At 43.8% G+C, this 23,836-nt stretch overlaps 1 protein-coding gene and 1 long non-coding RNA gene across 2 annotated transcripts in view; one reads left to right on the forward strand and one right to left on the reverse strand.

The window, feature by feature from the left end:
• Positions 1 to 551: 551 nt before the first annotated feature.
• Positions 552 to 19,525, reverse strand: Rragc (Ras related GTP binding C). Its single transcript, XM_032898492.1, has 7 exons — positions 19,203 to 19,525; positions 16,892 to 17,095; positions 15,773 to 15,972; positions 12,807 to 12,921; positions 12,010 to 12,152; positions 7,113 to 7,261; positions 552 to 1,993 (listed from the first exon to the last, which is right to left on the reverse strand). Exons 1-7 carry the CDS (start codon positions 19,434 to 19,436, stop codon positions 1,842 to 1,844), a joined length of 1,197 nt encoding a protein of 398 aa, XP_032754383.1. The 5' UTR covers positions 19,437 to 19,525; the 3' UTR covers positions 552 to 1,841.
• Positions 19,526 to 19,606: 81 nt separating this feature from the next.
• The window catches only part of LOC116896954, a 44,239-nt gene continuing 40,009 nt past the window's right edge, over positions 19,607 to 23,836 (forward strand). The window contains exon 1 of the long non-coding RNA XR_004387384.1: positions 19,607 to 19,864. This is a non-coding gene — a long non-coding RNA (uncharacterized LOC116896954). The remainder of the gene's footprint in view (positions 19,865 to 23,836) is intronic.

Genomic DNA, 23,836 nt, shown 5'->3' on the forward strand with positions numbered 1-23,836 from the left:
TCCATCAGTTTAGCTCAACCTAATGTAAACACTGAAATCCAAAGGTTAATAGTGAGTACCTGGGAAACTTGGTACCATGATTTCTGGGGCTCTTTTAGAGGATAGGGTAGGGACAACCATGAACTACAGTGTATATGTGGAGGAGACAACTCTCAGGAGTCTGCTCTTGCCTCCAACCATGTGGATCCTAGGGCTTGCACTCAGGTCGCCAGGCTTGGTGACAAGCACTTTCACCAACTGAGCCAGCCAACCCACCATGGTCTACTGTTCTACCTCAGCCTCCTTACTCTTCTTCCTGGATGCAATGTACAAGCATTGCCAGGCTCTGAATGCTCCTCACCACCAGTGAGGTGTGTTAACAGAAAACCGCAAATCCAAACCTGTTCTCACCTGAGTCCACACCTCCCACTCCACTGCAGAAATGGGCCGTGAAAGTGACCTCAGGACAAAAGCAGACATGCTAAACAGAAACAATGGTGGCTGTACACAGCAGCAAAGGGCAGGTGAATAGTGAGAGAAGAACCACAAGCACTCATACATCACACAAAAACTGACTTTGGAGTAAATACATTTATTGATACCCATTTTACATATAGTTCAATGAAATAATCTATAAATATAAAAGCATTTTTCCTTTGGATATCACCGTGGTCCAAGTAAATACTCAACAGTCAGTCATCTGCAGGAAGTGCTCCAAGTCTCACTGCTGGGTAACAGACCTGAGTACATCCCTCACCAGCGGCACTGACGCACTCAAGGGGCCCAGTGGCTTGGAATGTGACTACTGGGCATGTGTAGGGAAGAAAATGTGAAAGCCTAAATCAACGGGGAAAGGGTGTCAGCCATGAACAACAGGGAACAGTTATGAATTCATACCTCAGCAAAGGAAAGTACCACAGCTGACACTTGGTGTCAGAAGACCGCAGAGCACGCTGTACCACCACAGGCCTCCTCCAACCCCCAGAGGACACACAGTCTGCCAGAGCCTCAGGGTCATCTGTGGTCAAAAACAATTCTTAAAGAGCCTACACAGCATAGAGTAACAGCCATGGCACCAGGACTAAAGAAAAGTGAGCGAAGTACTTCAGTGACATAATGAGTTTGCCCCCTCACTGTGGGGACTCTGGGGAAAGCCCTTCTGTCGAATTCCCTTTGTTACATTGTGCATGATCAAGATCAAATGAGGAGAGTACATCCATCTGCTACCCAAACCCCAGGTGTGAAAAATCACTTCTGTTTCAAAGTTTTTTCCTCAACACATCCAGGGAACTGATGCAGCCCTTGCCGAGCCTGGCTCTCCCCAGAGCCGCACAGAAACTTCCTCTTTTCTTCAGGACAAATAGAAACATCCTTTGCTTTGTCTTCTGAGTCAGCAAGCTAATGCACTTCCAAGGTCCTAGAGGTACAGTGAGATCTGAGCTCTGAAAGGCAGTGTTAGAACGTAAGCAAAGCGAGTCTTTAGACACTACTCAAGTGAAGGCCTAGGGAAGCATATAAAACTCAGTTTCCTACTGTTTCAGGCTGGAACTGACAGCGACATTCACTGGTAAAGATGGATAACTGGTATCATGTCCAGGTCCAAAATAGCCCAACTATTTAAAGTAGGACTCGAAAGAGAAGAAAAGACACACCGAGTTCTGGGGTCTCTGCCATTCTTTTGCGATGTTATTTAGAGAGTAGCTTCAGTTGCACATGGCTGGCTGAGGGGCCTTCATCAAGAGAGAAGTTCCACCATCGTCTCCAACTCCCATGGGCAGCGGCTCTCGAGTCCTGCAGCACATGGCGTCTGACCCTGGAGTGAGGAGTAGGCCAGCACTGAGCCCCCACTGCTGAGATTCAGACTAGATGGCATTCCGAGGTGTGCCATTGTGTGCCAAGGCTTTCAGGCTTGGAGCACTGGTCTGATGACTGCAGCTTCTGTGAGAAGTCACACCCACCTCAAACACCTCATGGATAGCTTTTCGGAAACAGTGGAAGTTGTAGTCTATCAAACCTACAAGAGAGAAAAAGAGCCTGGCTATTTAAATGCCAACTGTGAAGCGCCCCACTCTCTGAAATTCTCCCCACTGCAGTCACAGTAAAGCAAGAACCCAGCAACTAACCATGTTACCTCTAGGGCAGAAGTGGACAGGGAGGGCGGTAATCTAACAAATCAAATGGGCAGATGAATGTGTTAATAAACCCTGAAGACAGGGTAGCATTCTTTCTACCAATGGCCCTGTAGAGCAGCTAGTAAGTCTGCAGGAAGCAGGCGGGCAGCATTGGTACAAGCTCAGCAGGGCTCCAGCCACGTCTGCCCAACTTTGAGAGGAGACAGCTACTCTCTATCTGTTTCAGGGACTAAACATCCACTTGAGACTTGGGGTGAACAAAGATTTCTCTTATGACAGAAAGGGTGGGTTGCCACTTTCCTCCTTCACCTTTGCATGTGGAACCCCAATTCCAAACGGTCAACTGACACTGAGCTTTAAAGATTCCAGGTCCTGGCCTCCCCTGAGCTGGATACAGGCACTTGGCTTAAAATTATGAAATGCCCAAACTAGATAGCGAGCTTTTCAGTCCTAAGAACCATCACCTACACCCACTGGCACAGCAAGACCACCCATCCATACTTGTCCACATCAAACACCAAAGCACTATATGGCCCACCTAATCATCGTGTGACCTTTCAGTAACATCTAGCAGACTAGATAAGTCATTGAACACTTATTAACAGCATGAGAGCGGATGCAATGTGTCAAAAGCGGCAGCATCAGGTCCACATTTTCAAGCATATGCTAGCTGGGGCAGAAAGCCAAAACGCAACAGATCAAAATAATCTGCCAAGTAACTACAAATGCAAAAGAAGTCCACAGAGGGGGAGAGCGAAATGCAGGCGGGGCAAAGCTGGCAATGGGAATGCCAGGGCTGAGGTGAATGTCAGGTGTCCTGGATTTCAATAAATCCTAGCGCTTTTGTACATTTGCACACATACACACAAATAATGTAAATGTACTGAGATTACACAAACAAACAAGTTACCAAAGAAACCTGAATGCCCATGAATAAGTGCTTTGCTATAAAAATATCTGTCCTAATTAGCAATTAAATATTTAAAACTTAGACACCATTTGACACCTACAGACTGAAAATATGAGTCCAACGGTATCAAGCATTCTCAAGGAGATAACATGATGAGAACACTCTCACAGAGCTATGAGGTGACGAATGTAGAGCCACCTGGAGTCCTGTGTTAATGCACGTATACAACCCATCCTCACACGCACCCTAGAGACAGATAAGACGTTCACAGGCAACGGCTCTGGTTTGGGATTGGCTGCTGTTACTGTTGTTCACTTTTCAGGCAGTCTCTCGTGCAGCCCAGTGTGGCCTCAAACCTATTAGGTAGCCAAGGATGACCCTTAAACTAATCCCTAGTCCTGCCTCCACCTCCCAAGTGCTGGGCATCATAGGTGTGTAACGTCACACCCAGTTTATGTGACACTGGGGACTGTGAACCTAGAGCCTCCTGCACACTACACAGACACTAACAATGGAGCCACGTCTCCAGCCCATTTGCCTTGTTTTGAGGTGACATCTTGTTTTGCAATCCTAGTGTGCTGGCTAGTTTCATGTACACTTGATACAAGGTAGGTTATTATCTGGAAAGAAGGAATCTTATCAAGAAAATGCCATAGGATTGGCCAGTAGGCAAGTGTATATAGCACTTCCTTCATTGATGACTGACATGGGGAGGGGCCCAGCCTTTGTGGGTGGGACCAACCCTGGGCAAGTAGATGGTCCTGGGTTCTGTAAGAATGCAGGCTGAACAAGCCATGGAGAACAAGCCAGTAAACAGCACCTCTCCATGGCCTCTGCATCACATCCTACTTCCAGGATCCTGCCCTGTTTGAGTCCCTCTCCTGACAGCCCTCAGTGATGGGACTATAATTGGAACTTTAAGCTGAAACTCTTTCCTCCCAAAGTTGTTCATAATCATGGTGTTTAGTCACAGCAAGAGAGACCCTAAAACACCTAGATGGCCTCAAACGTACAACAATCCTGCCTCTGCCTTTCAAGTGCAGGGACTAAAGATATGAGCCTTCATACACAGCTTATTTATGGACACTTGTCACAAAATTATACCTTTAAAAGCATCTGACTGTCCAGCAACAAGAACAAGGTTTAATACACAACCCATCACAGCCGTGGGAAATCTCAAAAATAACCCTGAGCAAGGAGAAAACACGTTACAAAAACTAACTTCAATTCAGTATCACTTACAAAACATTACGTATGAGTGGGTATAAAAGAAAAGAGTAAACTATGCATAGGAAAAATAAAATACACAACACCAAAAAAGGATGTAAAGCAAGAGAAATATACACAAGTCTGCAGTTGTATGTCATCCCAGCGCTTCTGTTAACCATGCGTATGAGTGTACCTGAGTGTAGTACCTACAGAGGCCAGCAGGTGTCAGATCCAGGAGTGACAGTTACAGGGGCTGTGAGCTACCCCACATGGCTGCTGAGATCATATGGAAGAACAGGAAGTGATCTTAACCAGTGATCTACCTCTCCAGACTCCACACTGGTTCTTAAGATAAAAAATAAATACATATATTTTGTTTAATATGAAAAAGTACATGTATATTAAGTATCTGTTTTGAAGCTCAGGCAGAAGAATGGGACTTTTTATCTGTGCACATGTGTGCACATGTGTGTGTGTGAATGTGTGCACTGAGTGCAGGTATATACTTGCCACATCGTATGTGACCAGGGACAGCTTTGAGTGTGTATTCTCTCCTGCCTCAACTTCTACCTTGAAACAGGGTCTCTGGCTGACTGCTGTGTGTGCCAGAACATGGCACGCAGGAGAGATCTATGCGTCAGTCCTAGTCCTGTGCTGCAGGCGACTGCAGTACCACAGATGCAGGAATGTGCACTGTGCTAGAGTCAGTGAAGGCAGAAATGGAAAGGAACCACAAGGAATAGTTTCAGGGAACAAATGATAAGAGTTGGTAAAAATTCAATGTGACGGGCTGGAGAGACGGCTCAGCAGTTAAGAACACTCACTGGCTGCTCTTCCTGAGGTCCTGAGTTCAATTCCCAGCAACCACACGGTGGCTCACAACCATCTGTAATGGGATCTGATGCCCTCTTCTGGTGTGTCTGAAGACAGCGACAGTGTACTTATATACATAAAAATAAATAAATCTTTAAAAAAAATTAAATGTGAGCAACACAGAAGAGTGAAAAGGGAAAATGAAATTCCATCTATGGACCAATATACAAAGACATCTTAAAAACATTAATTACTATAAGACATAAAGGTTTAAACATGAGAAAAACAGCATAACTTGTGACAGATGCAAGGTAGGCAAGAGTCAGAGTGGAAAGATTTTGGGGGGATTGTGGGAGTCATCACTCAATAGTACTTGCCCAGGATGGCTAGAACAGCAGCAATACTGGAGTAAGGACGTCTCACTAATACCTCCAAATGGTACTAGAACTCAGTTCTAGAAAGAGTTGTAGGTTTAAACTTTTAGTCACAAACTGATTAGCCCAAACCATGCACAGGACTGGAGAAAGGCAGCTTAATGAACAAAAGCGCTTTCTATGAGCCTAACAACCTGAGGTCAATCCCTAGAACCCACAGCAGAAGAGAACACACTTCCAAGCCATGAACAGAAGAGCAGACATGACAAGTAAGAAGCAAGCAGAAAGACTTGACTCTAAAGAACATGGGATTCGGAAAAAGAAAACTAGCCAGAAGGAAATAGGAGACAGAAAAATATTGAAGGTGATCCAGAGAAGAAAGCTGTGGCTGAGGAAGGACTGGCAGTTGCAGGCTCCAGACAACGACCAGCGACTGATACACCGGAGGGGGAGCTGCAGACTGGGGCAGAGAGAGAACAAACTCCACGAAAGAGGAGCCAAGACAAGTAATGCAGGAAGAGAGGACGGGATAAAAAAAACCTTGAATTACAGCACGAGATTAAAAGGAAAGAGAATGTCTAAGCTACATACAGACAGAAGGTACAGATGTATGAGTTCACTCGTAAGACAGCCATTACTACATGACTGTTTTCTATAATCTGAAAATCATAACAGAAATGTAACACAAGAACAGCATTTTAGCTGGGTATAGTGGCCCACACCTTCAATCACAGCATCCAAGAGGCAGATGGATCTCTGAGTTCAAAGCTGGTCTGATCTATATAGCAAGTTCCAGAACAGCCAGAGTTATATAATCTCAATATCAAACCACCACCACCACAACAGAATATCTCTGTAGGCTAAAGAGATGGTTCAATGGACAAGAGTTCTGGCTTCTCTTCCAGAGGACCATGATTTGATTTCCAGCCCCAACATGGTGGCTCACAACCATCTAAAACTCCAGTTCCAGAGCGTCTGACACCTTCTCTTCTTGTTTCTATGGGACCTACATATAAATAGTACACGAACATACTTGCAAGCAAAAACTCATACACAAAATAATAAAAATTAGAAAGAAAAAGAATAAACGAACTCTTTGAAAGCTAGAGAAATGGTTCAACATTAAGGATGTTTGCGGCTCTTGCAGAGGACCCAGGTTTGGTTCCCAGCACCCAGTGGTGGCTCACAAGCACCCGTAGTTCTTGAATTCTAGGGATCCAACACCCTCTTCTGACCTTCTCAGGCTCCTGCACCCATGCAGTATACATATACTCAGTTACGCACACATAAAATAAATAAGTCCTTTTTGTTGTTTTTGTTTTCCAATCAGAGTTTCTCTGTGTAGCCCTGGCTGTCCTCTGCAGAGCAGGCTGGCCTTGAACTTACAGAGATCCACCTGCCTCTGTCTCCCACATGCTGGAATTAAAAGTTGAGCCAGCACTGCCTAGCTTTATTTTTCTTTTCAATGATGACTCACAACGTCCAGTAACTCCAGTTCCAGGAGACGGCCTCCACTGGCACTGCATTCATGTGGTACATAGATATATACTCAGTCGCACACGTGCACACATACCTGAGCATTCACCCGCATGCTCAGGTGTGAACACACACACACACACACACACACAAAATAAAAAAGGAATAAAATCGAAACAATAATAAATATGAGCAGCTTTTTAAAAAAAACTTCATTACCTTTTCGTTCAAAGCTCTCTTCCCTAAGAATGCAAACCAGTGCCAAAAATTTAGTGACTTCCTTTAAATAAAGGACAGTTGTATTGTTCAGCTTGATAATGGCCATCGATTCTTTGTCATAAGCACTTCCACTTCCATCTTCCTTTAATCTAGTTTAAAAGAAAGCACCATTTATTACAAGTTCCCCAACTAGGCATTCTGTACAGGAGCAAACCTTTCCGCCCTGATACCCACACGTCTTTTGAGAAAGAATAACGCTGCCTGAGATATACTAGAACAGTCATCATTTAGGGGTTAGGATTCACAAAGAACACAACCCAGGGCTTCTGTTAACAGCAAAGCTCTGCACCTCTCTCCATCACTACGGTGGTCAACCACTGAGCTACAACAGTTACCAACCACGTAGCTCTGAACCACGGACACTGCCAACTCATGCTGGCCAGGCACTCACCTGCCCCGACCGTGCTCTGAGGGCCTGCTCTCCCCACCTCCCTCGAGCTACATGACCACCTAGGACCTGCCACAGCTTCAGCCAGCTACTACAGGGTATATTCTACATGCCAAACCAATCACAAACACCGTTTATTGTTTCCTTACAAGGAGTGAATGAATGAATGAAATCAAGAAAATTCATAAAAGTCTATCAAAGGTCAATTCCAGCCAGAGAGAGAGAGGAATTATGCTAAAAATCAACAACTTTTAAAGGGTTTGAGTGCTGGAAAGGTAGCTTGTCGGGTAAAGGAATTTGCTGCCAAGTCTGACAACTAGAGTTTGATCCACAACTGGAAACACAGAAATGATTCCCACAAGTTGTTCTCTAACTTCCACATGTGGTACCATAGCAGGCATACGCCTGCACCTGCTAGGAATTAAAGAGCTGTCAAAACTGCCTCTGTAGCAGAGGTGTTTGGGGTCTGAGAAGATGATGGCCCACTGGTTAAAAAGCACTTACTGCTCCTTCTAGAGGACCCATGCTTGGTTCCCAGGACACACATCAAGACAGGACAGAACTATCTCCAGTTTCAGCAATCTAGGATGCGCTCTGGCCTCCAAGGGCTTACATATACACAATGCACATAAGCTCATGCAGGCACATACACGTAGTCATAATACACAAAATAAATCTTAAAAAAGTATTTGTCTTTCAAATGAGGGTGAAAGACACAGGACAGGCACTCAAGAGTCTGAGGGATGAAAATGCACAGCCTGGCCTAAAGTAAGACTGTTTCAAAGACAGAGAAAAAGTATTTCAAAAAAAACTGGTTTTTAAGAAAAAAGTAAATGAAGCCTACCAAGAAGGAAATGCTACAACAGGTGTCTAGTGGAAAACACTGTTTCCCTCCTGTTTTGTCTTTACCATCTCATGTACTATTTTCATGATGGAGAGCTTAGTTTTTAAACTGCCCTAAATCTTACAGCTTACCTCTTCATGTATTAATTTGATTCCCACAAACAACCTAGAGAATTGTTACTATTGACTATTTAACCACTTAACTTTGAGGGGCATGAAGGCAAGGGAGCAAAACACAGTAATCTATACAAATAGAGAATTGCGCCCATTTGAAAGTCATAAAACTCTAATTTATAAAAAGTAAAAAATGTCTGGCAAGATCTGGACTCAAACTTAGGGTTTTAATTCAATCCTAAGCAGTTTCCAATATCACAGAAGTAGGGAAGAGTGAACCACATGCTGTAAGACTATAAAAGAAAACAGCTTCCTGCTGATGGAAGAAGAGGAAATGCAAGTGCTCTGTGCTGTCTGTCAGCTGACAGCCAGAGGTCAAGGAGATCCCATTCTGTGCTACACAGGAAGTGAGAGTGGGCACCAGCTGACAAACAGCACAGACGGACATGAACATCTGTGGCTGGACCCAGAGCCAGCAGTTGTAAACAGCTGCAGTTTCTAGGGGTGAGCTATATGATCTTGAGTCACAAACTAACATGAGATTATGTCATGCAAGCTTGATGACCTGAGTTCAATCCCTAGAACCTGCATAAAAGTAAAAGCAAGGAAGTGAAAAGAACTTGTCCTTTAACCTCCATATGTATACCATGGTACGCAAAGCCCCTGCACTCTCCCACTCTCATATGTTCACATGTGTGTGCACAGGACCACATGCATGCACGCGCGCACACACACACACACACACACACACACACACTCACACACACACTCACATTTTTCATTAAAAAAAGTTAAAGGCACATTCTTGGCTGGGGACACAGCTCTGTAAGCGGTTGCTTGCTTTTAGCAAATGCAAAACTATAAGGGACAGAAAGAATAATAGAGAATCTAGATAGCTATTCATGCATGGAAATTAGACAGATTTTGATGGTTAATAAAGTTAATAAGATATGCTAGTGACTTTTAAAAGTAGACTCGGGATTTTTGTTTGTTTTGTTTTGTTTTGTTTTGGGTAAAAACCCTCTATGCAAGACTTTAAGGTGCTTGAATTAGGGATGGAACTGGCCATATATCCCAGTACCATATATCTGAATTTTAGTCAAAATATGTCCAAGCAAAAGCAGGAAGGTCACAGCCAAGAGGGAACAGATTAAGAAACACACCCTAAAGGGATTCAGGTGAAAGCAAAGGGAACCTGGTTACTGCTGAAATTCTCAATGAAAAGCTTGTAGTAGACATCCTCAAATAAAGGGCATGCCAAATATCAACCACATACACTACTCCCGTGACCCGCCAGAGTCCTGCACACTTGTTCAGTCCCACTCTCATGCTGATGTGGGATGCATGGAACACAGCGACTTCAAATCTTCCCTCCTATTTATTTGTACTGATATAGCCTGCAAATGAAAGATCTACAATAAACAAACTGATATTAGTTTTATTGGTTTTTTTTTTTAAGGTACAAAAACCAAGTGACAGGCCAGAGAAAGGTCTCAGCTTATAAGACTATTGGCTGCAAAAGCCTGACATTCCAGCTGCACAATGGGAGTGCAGAGGTAGGGACAAGAGGCTCAGCATGGCAGGGCCAGTAACTCTGGAGTGCACAGCACACAAAAAAACAAGTGAGTCTCTCAGCAAGGCAGAAGGTGAGACACACTCCTGAAAGTTGTCTGACCTTCACATGAGCATCATGGAGTGTGAACACACAAAATAAATGACAGTATGAAAATGTAAAACTAGCTTATAAACTTTTGATTAGCTTTTTCTTTTTTTAAAGCAATGTGTTTTATTGATCTACTTTTAAGAATAAAAATACAGAAGTTTATTGAGGAGCAGATCATCTCATTTTCTTACAGAAGGTAGTACAACAAAGAACAGCATGGAATCAGTGGGAGGAGACGGAGCTAGACAAGACCAAGTAAGGTGAGGTGCGCTGCTCCGGGGCAGCTGAAGGAGGGCACTGACAAAGCAGGCACACGGACAGAGGAGGGGAGGTGCATTAGAAAGCACATAGGCTAAAAGCATCCTGGGTGTTCTGGTTTTGATACACGGAAGAATGAGAGCTAGAAGAAAAGCTACAGAAAATGTTGCTGGCCAAAAAGTTTTCATTCTTCCTCTGGTCTAGTCTACAAAATCTTTTCGGTTTTGGTATTTTATGAATTTCTACAAAGTTTAAGAATATTCTGTATTTGAGAAACTTATTGCAGACACTCAAGATGTATTTGTCAAATATTTTATGTGTAATCCTTCAATAACTAAAATTCTGATTGTTTGAGATGGGTCTCATTAATGCTACAGCCCTGGCTATCCTGAACTGACTACTTCTGCCTCCCAAAGACTGAGATTATCCATCAGACCCGATTAAAAATTCAGATTTTTATTTTAAATACACTACAAAATTAAGAATCCTTCACTTGGGCTGGAGAGATGGCTCAGTGGTTAAGAGCACTGGCTTCTCTTCCAAAGGAGGTGGGCTCAGTTCTTAGCTTCCACATGGTAGCTCACACCTAAAAACTCCAGATCAAGGGATATAACATTAATGCAGAGAAAATACCAAAAAACATAAAATAAAAATAAATCATTATAATTTTTAAAAGAGCAACAACCTCATTCTCCCAGGTGTGGGGCACACACACACCTTTAGTACCAGGACGCAGAAGGTGGAGGTAGGAGGAATTCTATTAGTTCAAGGACAGCCTGGTTTTCATAGAGAGCCAGCCAAGGCTACATAATAAAACCCAAATAAATAAAAAAACAGAAGTCCCTCACTCCATGAAACCTGAGTTTCAGTGAGACAGAAGAATTACTCAGATGTTTTTAGTGTGCTTTACTTTAGTGCGTTGTTTGGTTAGACAGGGCGTGACTTCTGAGCCTCCTACCTGCTGAGATTGTACAGATGAGCAACCCCACCTGGCTGCTGAGACCATCTCGCAGACGGTTTGAAACATGGTCTCGTTTGTGGCCTGGATAGCCCGGAACTCACTATGTAGACTAGGTTGGCCTCAAACTTAAAAGATCTGTCTGCCTTTGCCTCCACACCTCCCCAGATCATTTTAAATTAATCTAGTTAGGTTCTTTTGTTTAAACCTTGCCAAGTCCCAGGAGACAGGAGATAATACAAACTCTCCCATGTACAAAAAAAGGGACTTTCCGAGTGTTTGTTGCTATCCTGTCTGAAGGTCGAGCTCACAGAGACATTGTGTTCTAAGGTGATACGCATGTTCTAAACAATCCCACTTCAGGCTGGTAGCATGGCTCAGTAGGTAACGGCGCTTGTCACCAAACCTGACCTGAGTAATAGCCCGACCCACACAGTGGAGGAATCGACTCCACAAAGCTGCCCTCTGACCACCCACACACTTGTGCTCACACACACAGTAGTACACAAATGTGCTTTCAAAACTAAGACAAGATTCTCGTTTCTTTCAGTGTAAGGGAGAGGTAAGACTCAGGCAAGCTTTCCACCTGTCTAGCAAGTGTGTAAGCACTTACCCATATATACAGGACACATCAATTACAACATCAATCATGTCACAGCAGAGCTCATAAGACTGCATATCCACAGGGGAGCTGTCTGTTGCAATGTAGATTTTGCTGACAACATCAAAGAGAAAAGCTTTTTCAATACCTGAATTCTTGGGAAAAACAAAGTTGGGTAAGTGTTTCTTTTAAGAATCACAATTTACAATATTTCAAAGACCTTAAATTACTGAAAAAACAATCTTAATTTTAAAAGTAATTTTCCAAATTTTATTTTTTTTTATGGTTCTGGTATACTGAATGCAGGGTCCAATAAATGTTCTTTCACTGAACTTAACCCCCAAATCTTTATATCACTTCTAAGTATACAATTAGACCCCCCAAAATAAAAAATGGTTGGCTGGGAGATTTGAGAAAGGGCCTTACTGAGTAGTCTTAGGATAAGCTAAACTCGAAATCCTCTTGCCTCTTCCTCTTATATGATGGATTACATGTGTGCACCACCACACCCAGCAAGATTTATTATTACTTATGTGTGTGTGGTGCTAAAAAATGATCCTAAGGCCTTTCCTATGCTAAGCAATACACTCTCCAACCGTCGTGAAGATGCTACAATTAAGGAAGTGTGGGGCACGCTACCTGGAACCACACCCACAATCAGAATGCAACAACTTACGCTGGACTTCACGATATTCAGCTTCCGTGTTGAACCACTGACCTTTAGTTCACATCTTTTTTGGAGAATTAAATACAAACATATTTAACAACAGCAGAATTGGAAATTAAATCAAAGTAAATAATTTACTTACTGATATAAAGATATTTAATAGGTTTTCCAAAGTGGGCAGTTGCGGGATGAGTTTCTGTACCACCTTACTGAAAGCTTCAAATATTGAGTGGTCATAGATGCTAGTCAAATAAAAGCTGAAAAACACCACACAGGATGGTTATTTATAAACGAAGTTCAGTAACTACTGTCATCCTCTCTTAAATTTCAAGTTTCTTAACATTCAAATGTACCCTGTGTTCTACCCACATTTCTGAGGGGAAGACCATTTCCCAGTCTGGCTGTGTGTTTGCTACATTACATAGAAAGCAACTGAGGGAGCACCCTGGAAGGCTCTTCAAGAGAGAAAACAAAGGGTACGCAAGCAAACCACCCTTTAAAGCTTACTTCCAAAGCCCAAAACTGAGGGGGAAAAGATCAAAATTCAAGGTAGAGACATGGCCATTAGCTTTATTTTGGCTTTTTAGGCACAGTAGTGTGGAGGCCAACCTGGCCTCAAACTCACTATATGTAGTGGAGGATGACCCTGGATTTCTAATCCTAAAGTTTCCACTTCCCTGAGGAAAGCTAGAATTACAGGACTTTGTCACCATATTCAGTAGAGTAAGGTATTTACTAAATATTATTCACATTTCTAATAAAATGTCACCTCAAAAAGTTCTTTCCTGCCAGCCACAGCGGTGTAAACATATAGTCTCAGCACCTGAGAAGAGGCAGGTGAACCCTGTGAGTTTGGGGTCAGCCTGGTCTACACAGCAGAGCTCCAGGGCTATATAGTGAGACCCTGTTATTTCCCACCTCAAAAATATTCTTTCCTGACCAGCCTACGTAAATAGTAGACATGCACCTGCTACCCTTTTGCCAAAATTTGTTCTTTACAGCATTGGTAAGCACTTCAAACTCCACCACACACTTCTTATGAGCCGTACCCTTCTCGATCGTAAGCTCCAGAAGGACAGCAGCGTTGTCATCTCCCTCACAGCTGCAAGCCCACTGCCCTCATGTGCTCATGAGAGTTTACTGCATAAAAGCTTAGTCACAGCCACAACACCCTAACCACCCACCTCCTCTGAATAAACGACTATGCTGGTGCCTAGCATTAGGCAATTAGCCTGAGGATAAAGACCCATAAAGAGCAGGAGTTGGACTCTAAATGGATTACAGCGAAATCAATGTAGATTTAACAAAACACGAATTTTAGAGAGGGGCCCCTTAAACACTGTGGACTATTCTATCTGCTTTTTTCATTGAGGACATTTTTTTTTTCATCATTTAGTTGTATCCATGATATATTTAGGTACAAATTACCACATCAGAAATAGAGACTGTGTTTATACTTTACAGGTGATTTAAAGAAAACTTCAAGGAAGTGAATTAAGAAGCTAACCAAGAAGGAGCGCTATTCTAGAGGCAAGGGCACCATGGCAGGCAAGGCCACATGACTCCTGACACTAGCAGGGAAGGGACATTTCAGCGTTTCCTCTAAGAAAAACCTTTAACAAGATTAGGGTCCTCAAGATTGAAGATAAATGGGGACAGATAGAACCCGCAAGGATCAGAGCATGTTCATAAGCTGGGTTCCTAGAAGTGGGAAAGCAAACTGCACCCCATCATGCTAGTACTAAAGGTGTGGGATGTGCTGGGGCAGCTCAAGGGTAGAACGAATGCTTGCAGAGACTATAGGCGGTCCTGGGTGCAATCCCCAGTGTAGTGAAAGCTCGATGCAAAACTCTACTAAGGGTAACAGGCTTAGTTTAGAGCCCTTCTGAGGATAAGGAAACCATGAAATGTCTTGAAGCACTCAACAAACAGGGATTAGAGAAAATCCTAACAGTTCCTCGGTTAAAAATTGTGGCAAATAATAGTAACAGATCCTTAAGATTGAGGGATTTCATGGGATGGTACTTTTACTTTCTCTTATAAACATGTATTTACTTTTGCTTTTTAAGACAGGATCTTACTAAGTAGCCGTAGTTGGCTGACTTCAAATTTGCAACTGTCCTCCTGACTCGGCCTTCTGAGTGCTGGGATTACTAAAGTACAACACCATGTACAACTCTTACAAGACTTAACTTTCTCACTTTTTTTTTTTTTAAAACATGTATTACTCATGTTTTAAAATGTTAATCCAAAAGGGTCAATGAGATATCTCACACAATGTTTTCTAGAAACTCCCTGAAAGATTCTACAGCCTTAGGCCCAGGAAACCTTAGGGAGAGGACAACTGACTTAAGTATAGAAGGAAGTTTTTGTAACAAACCAAGGGTAAGGAAATTACACCCGCATCTCCTCTCGGCTTCCCCTTTGAGCTGCTTTTATGATCAAGTGGACAACCTCTTAATACTTATAAATATTCATTTCTTCTTATAAAAGATATGCAAACACATTCCTCATATACTTTTAGAATACAAATACACAAAATACATAACTATCAATCCAAATTAGTAAGTGTCCTTTGAGGTAAGTTAATATTTAACTGTAAACCAGCAGTCCTTCAAACCCAACAGCAACACTGTAAATGCAAAAGGCCAATCTACCTAACTTCAGGGCTTCTAAGACGTTTAAATTGTTTTAAAAGCTAAGACACATTAAAATTAGCTCAAACTTGAAAGCATACACCTTTAAGACCCAAAATCAACTTTCACAAAAAATATGGCATATTTCTTAAACAAAACCAGTGGGGGTTAAAAAGTGAAGAAACCCAGAGAGGAGAAGTCCGAAAGCAGACTCATGCCATGAGGAAACAGTCCCTTGAGAAGAGTTTGCAAGAACGCCAATGGAAACACTTCACATGACTTCAATCATCAGGAAAATAAAAAAGGGGAAAAGTAACTTCTCAGTAGCACAAGGCTTACAAAACAGCTTAGAAATCAACAAAGAAGAGATCGAAACTATTACAGAATTGGGAAAAGCACAGTCAGAGACCTGGTTGTGTGACAACAGATGGAATACATTTAGGGTTCTCACATCAAACACTCATGTTGTTACCTAAGATGGAGCTTTTCCAGCCCAGCATCTGCCAGGTCATCATTGGCCCTTTGATGAATGTCCCTCTGTGTTTCTATCTTGTGATCATCGGACAGACCATCAACTTTGTGAATAAAAACCTCAAAGTTCATGTCTGGGTTCACTTTGTAGGCCTTAGATACAGTGATGTGAAGTCGAGTTAAAGCCTCCATGTAGTCATCCTGAAAGTCAGAACAAGATGCTTTTAGCAAGAAATCTTATAAAACCCAAGTAACAAGTTAGGAAAAGTCTCAAACTACCTCTTTCCTCAGCCACAGAAAAGTTATTTTAATTACTCCTAAATATTCAAATATACTGACATATAACTAGTAAACAGCTCTTTAGTTTCTTAACATAGAAAATCAAATGCCAATGACTAAATTTTAAATGTTACTAATAAGAAAAGAAAGGTAAAATGCACATTCCTTCCTAATAGAATTGTTAAGTAATCCCAGCTCTGCCATTTATCAGATGTATGGCTCCAAGCAAGTTGCTTAAAGCCTGGTCTTGAGTCAAGTATCTGTAAATGGGAATAACTACCCACGCAATACTCTGGAGAGTAAATCAGACCACATAAGAGAAAGCACTCACTACCAAGTTGGCGCCACTCAGAATGCTTTCCTAATGTTTCGGCTTACAAAGGTAAACTAAAGGGTAGGGACAGAGCCAGCCATCTGACTACCTTCCACGTGGGCCCTCAGCATATCTTCTTAGATTAAAATCAACATAAACAAATCAGGAAAGTTATAATGGACTAATCTCTCCTGTTCTTTCTGATACTGTGATACTGTGGCCGCCGATGGGATACTTCCATGTGACCACTGTACTAGTTATAAAGCACAGTAATGTCTACTGTTAACTGATAGAGAGAAAGCCAATGGTGAGTACCCATTAACTGGGAATCAAGACATGTGAGTGACATCTCCTAAACACCTGAGAGTCTGGAGTCTCACAATGACAGACACCTCTCAGGTGCAGACAGTATAAGGAGAGCTACTGGGAAGAGTAGCTTCAAGCATACGACAAAGGAAACACACAGCTTTCCTCTGTTTTTCTGACTTTTGCCACCAGAGAGGAGTACACACCATCATGCCTAACTACCTGTGCATCAATGACATATATCAATGCTCCTGTCCCCCTGAAGATCATTTCATAGTCAAAGGTTGGGTCGAAGAAGTCCATCTGCCCAGGAAAATCCCAAATCTGGAAGTTGACAAAGGAGCTGTTGGAAATGTCGTCTTTATAAATCTTGTTGGTACTTTCCAAAAAGAGAGTCTCATTGGGTGACATCTTATGAAACACCACCTGTGAGGAGAAACAGAGACAATTTCGAGACTATTTAACTACACAGGTTATATTAGAAATCCCATGGCACCAACATTACCACTGGGGCTTTGATGCAAAGTGAATAAGTAAGGAATAATTGGACGGTCGCTCATTGCTGCTGGTAACTCCTGACAAAAGGCACCGCGCGAGCTTCCACTCGCTGTGAAGATGAGGGTTTTGTTTTGTTTTGCTTTTTTACTACTTTAACGGCTTTCTGGCACCACCATCTCGGGCCCATGCTGTTTCCACCTGTTTGTTCCTTTAGTCTCAGTGTTTCTAATTTTTTTTTTGGGGGGGGGGGTGTTTTGAGAAGAGCCTCAGCTGTATAGCCAAGACTAACCTCAAACATTCAGTTTTCCTGCCTCTGCCTCCTCCAGTACTGAAATCTATAGTGCCACCTTGTCAGGTTCTATTGGGTTGTGAGGAGAAACAGAGACAATTTCAGACTATTTAACTATTAAACAAGTTATATAGAAACCCCATGGCATCAACACGACAATTGTTGATCGAAGATTTAAACTTGTCAAGACCTGTTTTAAGACCATGAAACTATTCTAGGTAATGTTTGAGACTTTGTGCTCATTCAAAAATAACACAAATGCCTACCTCAGGCTCTTAGGAACAATAAAGAAAAGAAAATAGAGTGGATCCTGCCTACATTTAAACTGTCCAGAGTGAGACATAGGGAGGCCTGTGGGAAGACAGAAGAGGCAGCTCCATGAGACAAGAAATGGTAAAGACGGTAAGTTGCCAATCGTTACAGAAGGGACAGAGATGTAGATCAGTGTGGTCACAGTGCCTGCCTATCATGCATCCCACCTGGCTTCCAGCACCTGTACCACGTAAAGCCAACGTCATAGCTCACACCTGAGATCTCGGCAGTTGAGGAGGTAGGCTCGGGATCAGAAGTTCAAAGTCAGCCTTGGCTGTATATTGAGTTTTAGGCCAGCCTGGGATACAGGAAGAAAACAAACAAAAACAAAAACCACCGCAGGGCTGGAGATGTAGCTTTAAGGCTTGCCTGATACAACCCCAACACACGGCAAACTTGTGTCTCAGTGCTAACCTGGAAGAGAAAGTCCTCACAGGTTTCAAGTGGTACTTTGCTCACCTAGCATGAGCACTCCCCTCAAAAGTCTAACTTTGACGCAGACGTGAGAAGATAAACAGTAGTCCAGCGAGTGCAGGGGAGTGGGGGGCGGCAGTATTGCTTTGTAAAAATGCCACCTCTACAAAATACCAGAGATTTATTTTTTAAATAGACCTTTGTGTCAGAGTGGAAATGGGAAAGCCTGGGTGTCTGTGACACTAGTTTTGCCAGAAGTTCGCTCTGTTTGTAATGGGGATGGCCGACTGAAAGAAGTCAGCCCTGCCTCTAAATCCCTATTCACTAAAAATAAAAAGCCTTAGGCATTCTATTCGTTCATGACAGACCCAAGTGAAAACAAATGAACTGATGTCTGTCTGCCTGCAAAACAGTCTCCAAAGATCGTTGTGACCAGTTACTGGGGACTGTAACCTGTAACTGCAACCACAGGGCTACAAATTCTACATAAAGTAGATGCAGTGATAGGACCCCCAAAATAAAAGTTACAAAAGTCTCCAACAGGCTGACAACAAAAGGTACTGAGGTGTCCAGTGTCTTTGCCACACTTTCTGGAGCCGCTACGGTCTGGAGCTTGGGAGGGGCTCCCTGAAAACTCCAGGTCACCTAAATGAGATGCACCGGGACGGCACGCTCACCAACTTCTCCACGTGAGAACCGGGGACGGCGGGTCGGTTTCGCCAATGCCACAAGGGCAGCGACCAGAAGGGAGGAGTTCTAGGGCGGTGACCCGCACCTGCCTCCTCCCTCCAGCCAGCGTCGCCTCCTCGCCCCGCTCGGCCGTCGGCCGAGGAAGTCGAACCTGGAGGCCCAGGTCGGGAACCCTGGGCGAACCGCGCCCAGGCTCCACGCTCGCAGGTGTGGACAGTGCCCCGGAACGCAGCACCAGGCCGCCACCCTCTCGGGCCGCCCGAGTAGCTGCTCCTGAGCGCCGTGGGCCCAGCAAGACCAAGGCCGGGAGGCCGGGTGCGGGGCATTCACCTTCTGAATGGAGGACTTGCCGCTGCGCCGTAGTCCCATAAGCAAGATCCTTGGCTTGGAGCTGTCACCGCCTCCCGGGCCGCAGCCGCCGCCGGCCCCCGCGCCTCCGCCGCCACCCGCCGCTGCCTCTTCTTCCTCCTCCTCCACGCCGTAGCCGAAGTCCTTGGGGAATGAGTCGGCTGCGCCGTAACTGCCGGCCAGGGGCGTCTCCTCCGCCCCGTACTGCAGGGACATGGTGCTGGACCACCACCGCCCGCGCCCTGACAGGCCAGGCCAGGTTAGGCCGCCGCCTCCCTAGGCCGCCGCTGTTGCCGCCGCCCCCGGCAGCAGCCGCCGTAAGGCCCGCCCCCAAACCCAGCTCCAATTGGGCTACCGCCAAACTTCGTCTTCTTATTGGCTCGGCAGGCTGCCACTCCCGGGGCAGCAGGGTAAGTGGTGCTTATCACGTGCCCGGAATCACCTGACTAGCAGCGGCTGAAGTGGGGGGGCGCGGGGGGAGGAGTCACGAGGAGATCGGCAGGGCCGCGCCTCTCCTCGGTCTCCGGGCTTTCGCCCTGGGGGCAGCCCGCACGCACCTCTGCCTTCCCTGCGCGTGCTGGGCTGCTCCCCGCCTCCTTCCGGGCTCCGAGTGTACCGCAGGGAAGATGCTTCTAGGCGTCTGGGTAAGAATTCATTGTACTCCCCCATCCCCCGTTTGCAGCTGCCCTGCGGGTATTTAGATATGCTTGCCAGGTCCTGGGTACCAGGAAGGCACTGGAAACTGAAACTGAATTGACCCTCCCTGCCCTCAAGTTGCTTGAAGGTTAACAGAGATTGGACCTCTGTGTAAGTTGATTTAGTGCATATTTTATATGAAAGGCCATGAGGACAGAATTATTGCTCTGGAATTGGGTGAGGAAGTCCACAGGAGGTCGTGTGAGAGACAGTCCAGACCTATAGATTCAGTATGTGCGAGAGGCAGTTATGAGTCTCATTGATAACTTGCCCATGCTGGTAACTGGAGCCCGATGAGGAAAACAGATACAAGCATGATAAAAACATCATTCTGCAAGCAGATCGCTGATAGGATACAGTTCTTATATTCCACGCACTCCATCTTCTTCGCTCCCACTTAGTCAGAGTGCTCCTCCAGTATCCCATCCAGCAACTGAGTACTTGACTTTTTGTGATTGGAGACTAGAGGAATTAGGAATAGTGAAGGGATTTGTATACTTCAGAAAGCTGTAAGAGAATTTTCATGTCTCAGACTCCAGAAGTAGAAATCTGACAACCCTTAAAGTACAGTCCTATACACTTAAAAGGAGTAGGGGTTCTGGTTTTACAAGGTGACAATGTTTGCAGGGCTGAGGATGAAATTTGGGGTCTTTGGGACATGCCAGGCAAATTCTACCACATAGCCTCATCTCCTACTCTGATTGGTGGAGAGAAAAGTAAGCTCTACTAGATCTGGCATTTTGATTATACCTGATCCTCAACATTAAAGGCAGAATTATCCTCGAAGGTCATCACTACCTCACCTAAAGAAAAAATATCAACGCCATAGTACCTAATAGACAGGCAGAATGCACTCAAATGTACATGTCTCTCAATATCAGAACACCCTTAATCCCATTAACTGACTGGAAGACGGTCAAATTCCTAATATAGGCTATTTGCATGTGAACCTATGCACACTCCATGTACTTTATATCATCTGCATTAATTATAACAAGTACTACAAAAAATTAAATGGTGTCTTTGCCAGACATAATGGCACACATCTGTAAATCTCAGTACTTCAGAGGCAGATGTAGGACTCCCCCCAAAAAGTTCTAAGTCACCCTGCTCTACACATCCTTGACAGCCTAAGCTAGAAACCCCCTTTTTAAAAGACTGGGATGTGTGTCTAAACAGTTGTTGACTAGATTGTAAAAAAGTCTACACGTGCTCAGTACAGTTCCTCACAAATATTTCCAATCCAGTTGGTTTAATCTATGGATTCAGAGAACCAACTGCTCTGCCAAGGGAAATCACATTCAACGTATGATAAAAATGTTAAGTTTTTGGGCGGAATGTTTGATAATGGGATAGTGTAGGATAATGGGATAACAGGTATCTTTTCCTAAACTTTAACCTTGATTTTTGGAACAGAGTTTCTTCTTTTTGTTTAACATTGCATATGCAAAGCTAGCTAGCCTGTACATTTCTGGGCTGACTCCTATCCACCTCCCAGCTCACAGTGGGAGCCCTGGGATTACTGACATAAATATGCTCAACTTTATGTGAGTTTGGGGGGTTCAAACTCAAGACCTCACATTTACTTGACAAGTGCTTGCCCACTGAGCCATCTTCAAAGCTCTATTTTGTATAAATTTTATTCTGTGCTCCAGAGATGGCTCAGTGGGTAAAAGCACTTGGTGCTCTTGCAGGAGACCCACATTTAGTCCCAGCACCCATATAATGGCTCACAACTATAAAGTATCAGGGTATCCAGTGCCCTCTTCTGGCCTCTGAGGATGCCAGACACACAGGTGGTACTCAAAATTACATGCAGGCAAAACACTCATACACATAAAATAAAAATAAATAATTTTTATAAAGTTTCTTATTCAAGGGGTTGGGGATACAGCTCAGTTGGAAGAATGCTTGCCTAGTTTTCAGGAAACCCTAGGTTCCATCTGCAGCACTACCTAACTCCAGGCCTGGTAGCACTTGCCTGTTATCACAGCACCAAGGAAGCAAAAGCAAGACCAGAAGTTTAGGATTATTCCCTGCTATAATATCAAAATCAGTCAAAATTAAGCTTCAAGCCAACAGTCAAACTCCTCAAAGCCTAAAGTGGAACAAAATAGTAGTCACTTCTTCGCAACAGTCCTTCTACTATTCAAATGCAGTCTTTATTACACACCAAGTCTTCTCAACCTGATAGAACAGTGAGCTCCAGGCCCCAGAAAGTCTTCTCTGTTCCCTGTTATCTTCAGTTGCTTCCATCAGGGCGTCTACAGTACTGTTCTACAGGACTTGAGGTCGTGTTTAAACTGTCCAGGAGAGTACCTGCTGCCACTTGTGCACTGAATGCTAGAAGGGCTGGTGGTGTGATTGAGGAACTGAGTTTTGTAGCTGGTGGACAACCACACTGAACAACTCAGCCATGCTTTCACATCCCTTCTCCCTATTGATCATTCTTCCTTAAAATGCATTCATGCTTGTCAGCATCCCTCAGATGCTTGGTACCTACAGAGTAACAATAGGACTTTTAGAATAAAGACGTATTTAGCAGCACCTGGACAGTATTTCTGTTCTCTAAAATGGGTTTTTTTAAGCTTCCTTGGAGTATAAGTGGCTCATATTAGAGATCACCAGAACTAGTATTTTATCAAAACTCCTGTTCACTTGTGTAACTATTTATTTTAACCACTATAGAATTTGATACTTGTTTGTGCCCAGCAGTATAGGTACTCCAGATTTTCATGTTCAAACCTGTTCCAAAGTAGTCTACACCCAACCTTCTCAACTCTGGTATTTACAGATGTGGCAGCACTACTGACTGACCTGCAGGTGGTCCTTTACAGTTTGCAAGGCACTTTTGCATCCAATGTATTTAATCTGATCCTGACATTAGCCTTGTAAGGTAGACAAGATGTGAAGACACATACATACACAAATACACACATACCTTTTATGGGGTGGTTATCAAGACGGTCTTACATAGCCAAGGCTGGCCTCTGACTTACTGTCAGAGATAATTCTAAAATCCCTAGCCCTCTTGCCTTCAAGTGCTAGGATTATAGGCATGGACAATCATGTCTGGTTAGAACTTTTTAATTTTATATGCATTGTATGCATGCAGGTGTGCACATGCAGAAGGACAACTCTCAGGAGATGATTCAGGGATTGAACTGAGTTCTTCAGGCCTGCACCTAACCACATCCCATGAGCCATGTCTATAGCCCCTAATTTCTATCTCATAGATGAAGAAGCTGAAGTGCCACGGGAACTGAACTGATGGCTTACATTTCCTGTTCCATTCAGCATCATCTTGTATACGGTCTTCATTCAAGTCCTTAATAGGAAGAAATGTTGGAAGAGGGGTTCAGTGGTCCTAGAGAGGACCCGAACTTGGTGGCTAACCATGCCCAGTAACCTCAAAATCTTTGTTTCTAAGATAGACTGGTTGTATTTATTCTTTATTGATTGACTTTTTAAATGTATGAGTGTTCTATCTGTGTATATCTGCATGTCAGAAGAGGGCACAACCACTATAGGCGGTTGTGGGCCATCATGTGGATGCTGGGAATTGAACTCAGGACCTCTGAAAGAGCAGTCAGTGCACTTAAGCACTGAGCAATCTTTCCAGGCCCAGACTTTGAATTCTTCAGTATCAATGGCTGGCTCAAGTCAGTTCCACCTACAGGTGGTAATCTAGCCCACACACTGCAACTAATGTGCAACAGAATGGTTCAAGACAGTCACAGACCTACTGACATATATAACATTAAACCCGGCAGGGTAGTACACAGCTTTAATCCCAGCACTTGGGAAGCAGAGGAATGAGAATCTTGAGTTTGAGGCTACCATCAGCTACATAGTTCCAGGCCAATCACAGCTACATAATATTTACAGTGAGATGAATGAATGAATGAGTGAATAGTACC

The sequence above is a fragment of the Rattus rattus genome, chromosome 1 (genome assembly GCF_011064425.1).
Source record: "Rattus rattus isolate New Zealand chromosome 1, Rrattus_CSIRO_v1, whole genome shotgun sequence".
Classification (NCBI taxonomy): Eukaryota; Metazoa; Chordata; class Mammalia; order Rodentia; family Muridae; genus Rattus; species Rattus rattus.

What these genes read in the sequence shown, in the direction of transcription:
- Rragc (XM_032898492.1), bottom strand. Translation starts at nt 19,436, where the DNA reads ATGTCCCTGCAGTACGGGGCGGAGGAGACGCCCCTGGCCGGCAGTTAC. An exon ending in GCAAGTCCTCCATTCAGAAG is followed by an intron (nt 17,096 to 19,202) that starts GTGAATGCCCCG and finishes TTCTCCTCACAG; the next exon opens with GTGGTGTTTCATAAGATGTC. An exon ending in TATATGTCATTGATGCACAG is followed by an intron (nt 15,973 to 16,891) that starts GTAGTTAGGCAT and finishes TCTGACTTTCAG; the next exon opens with GATGACTACATGGAGGCTTT.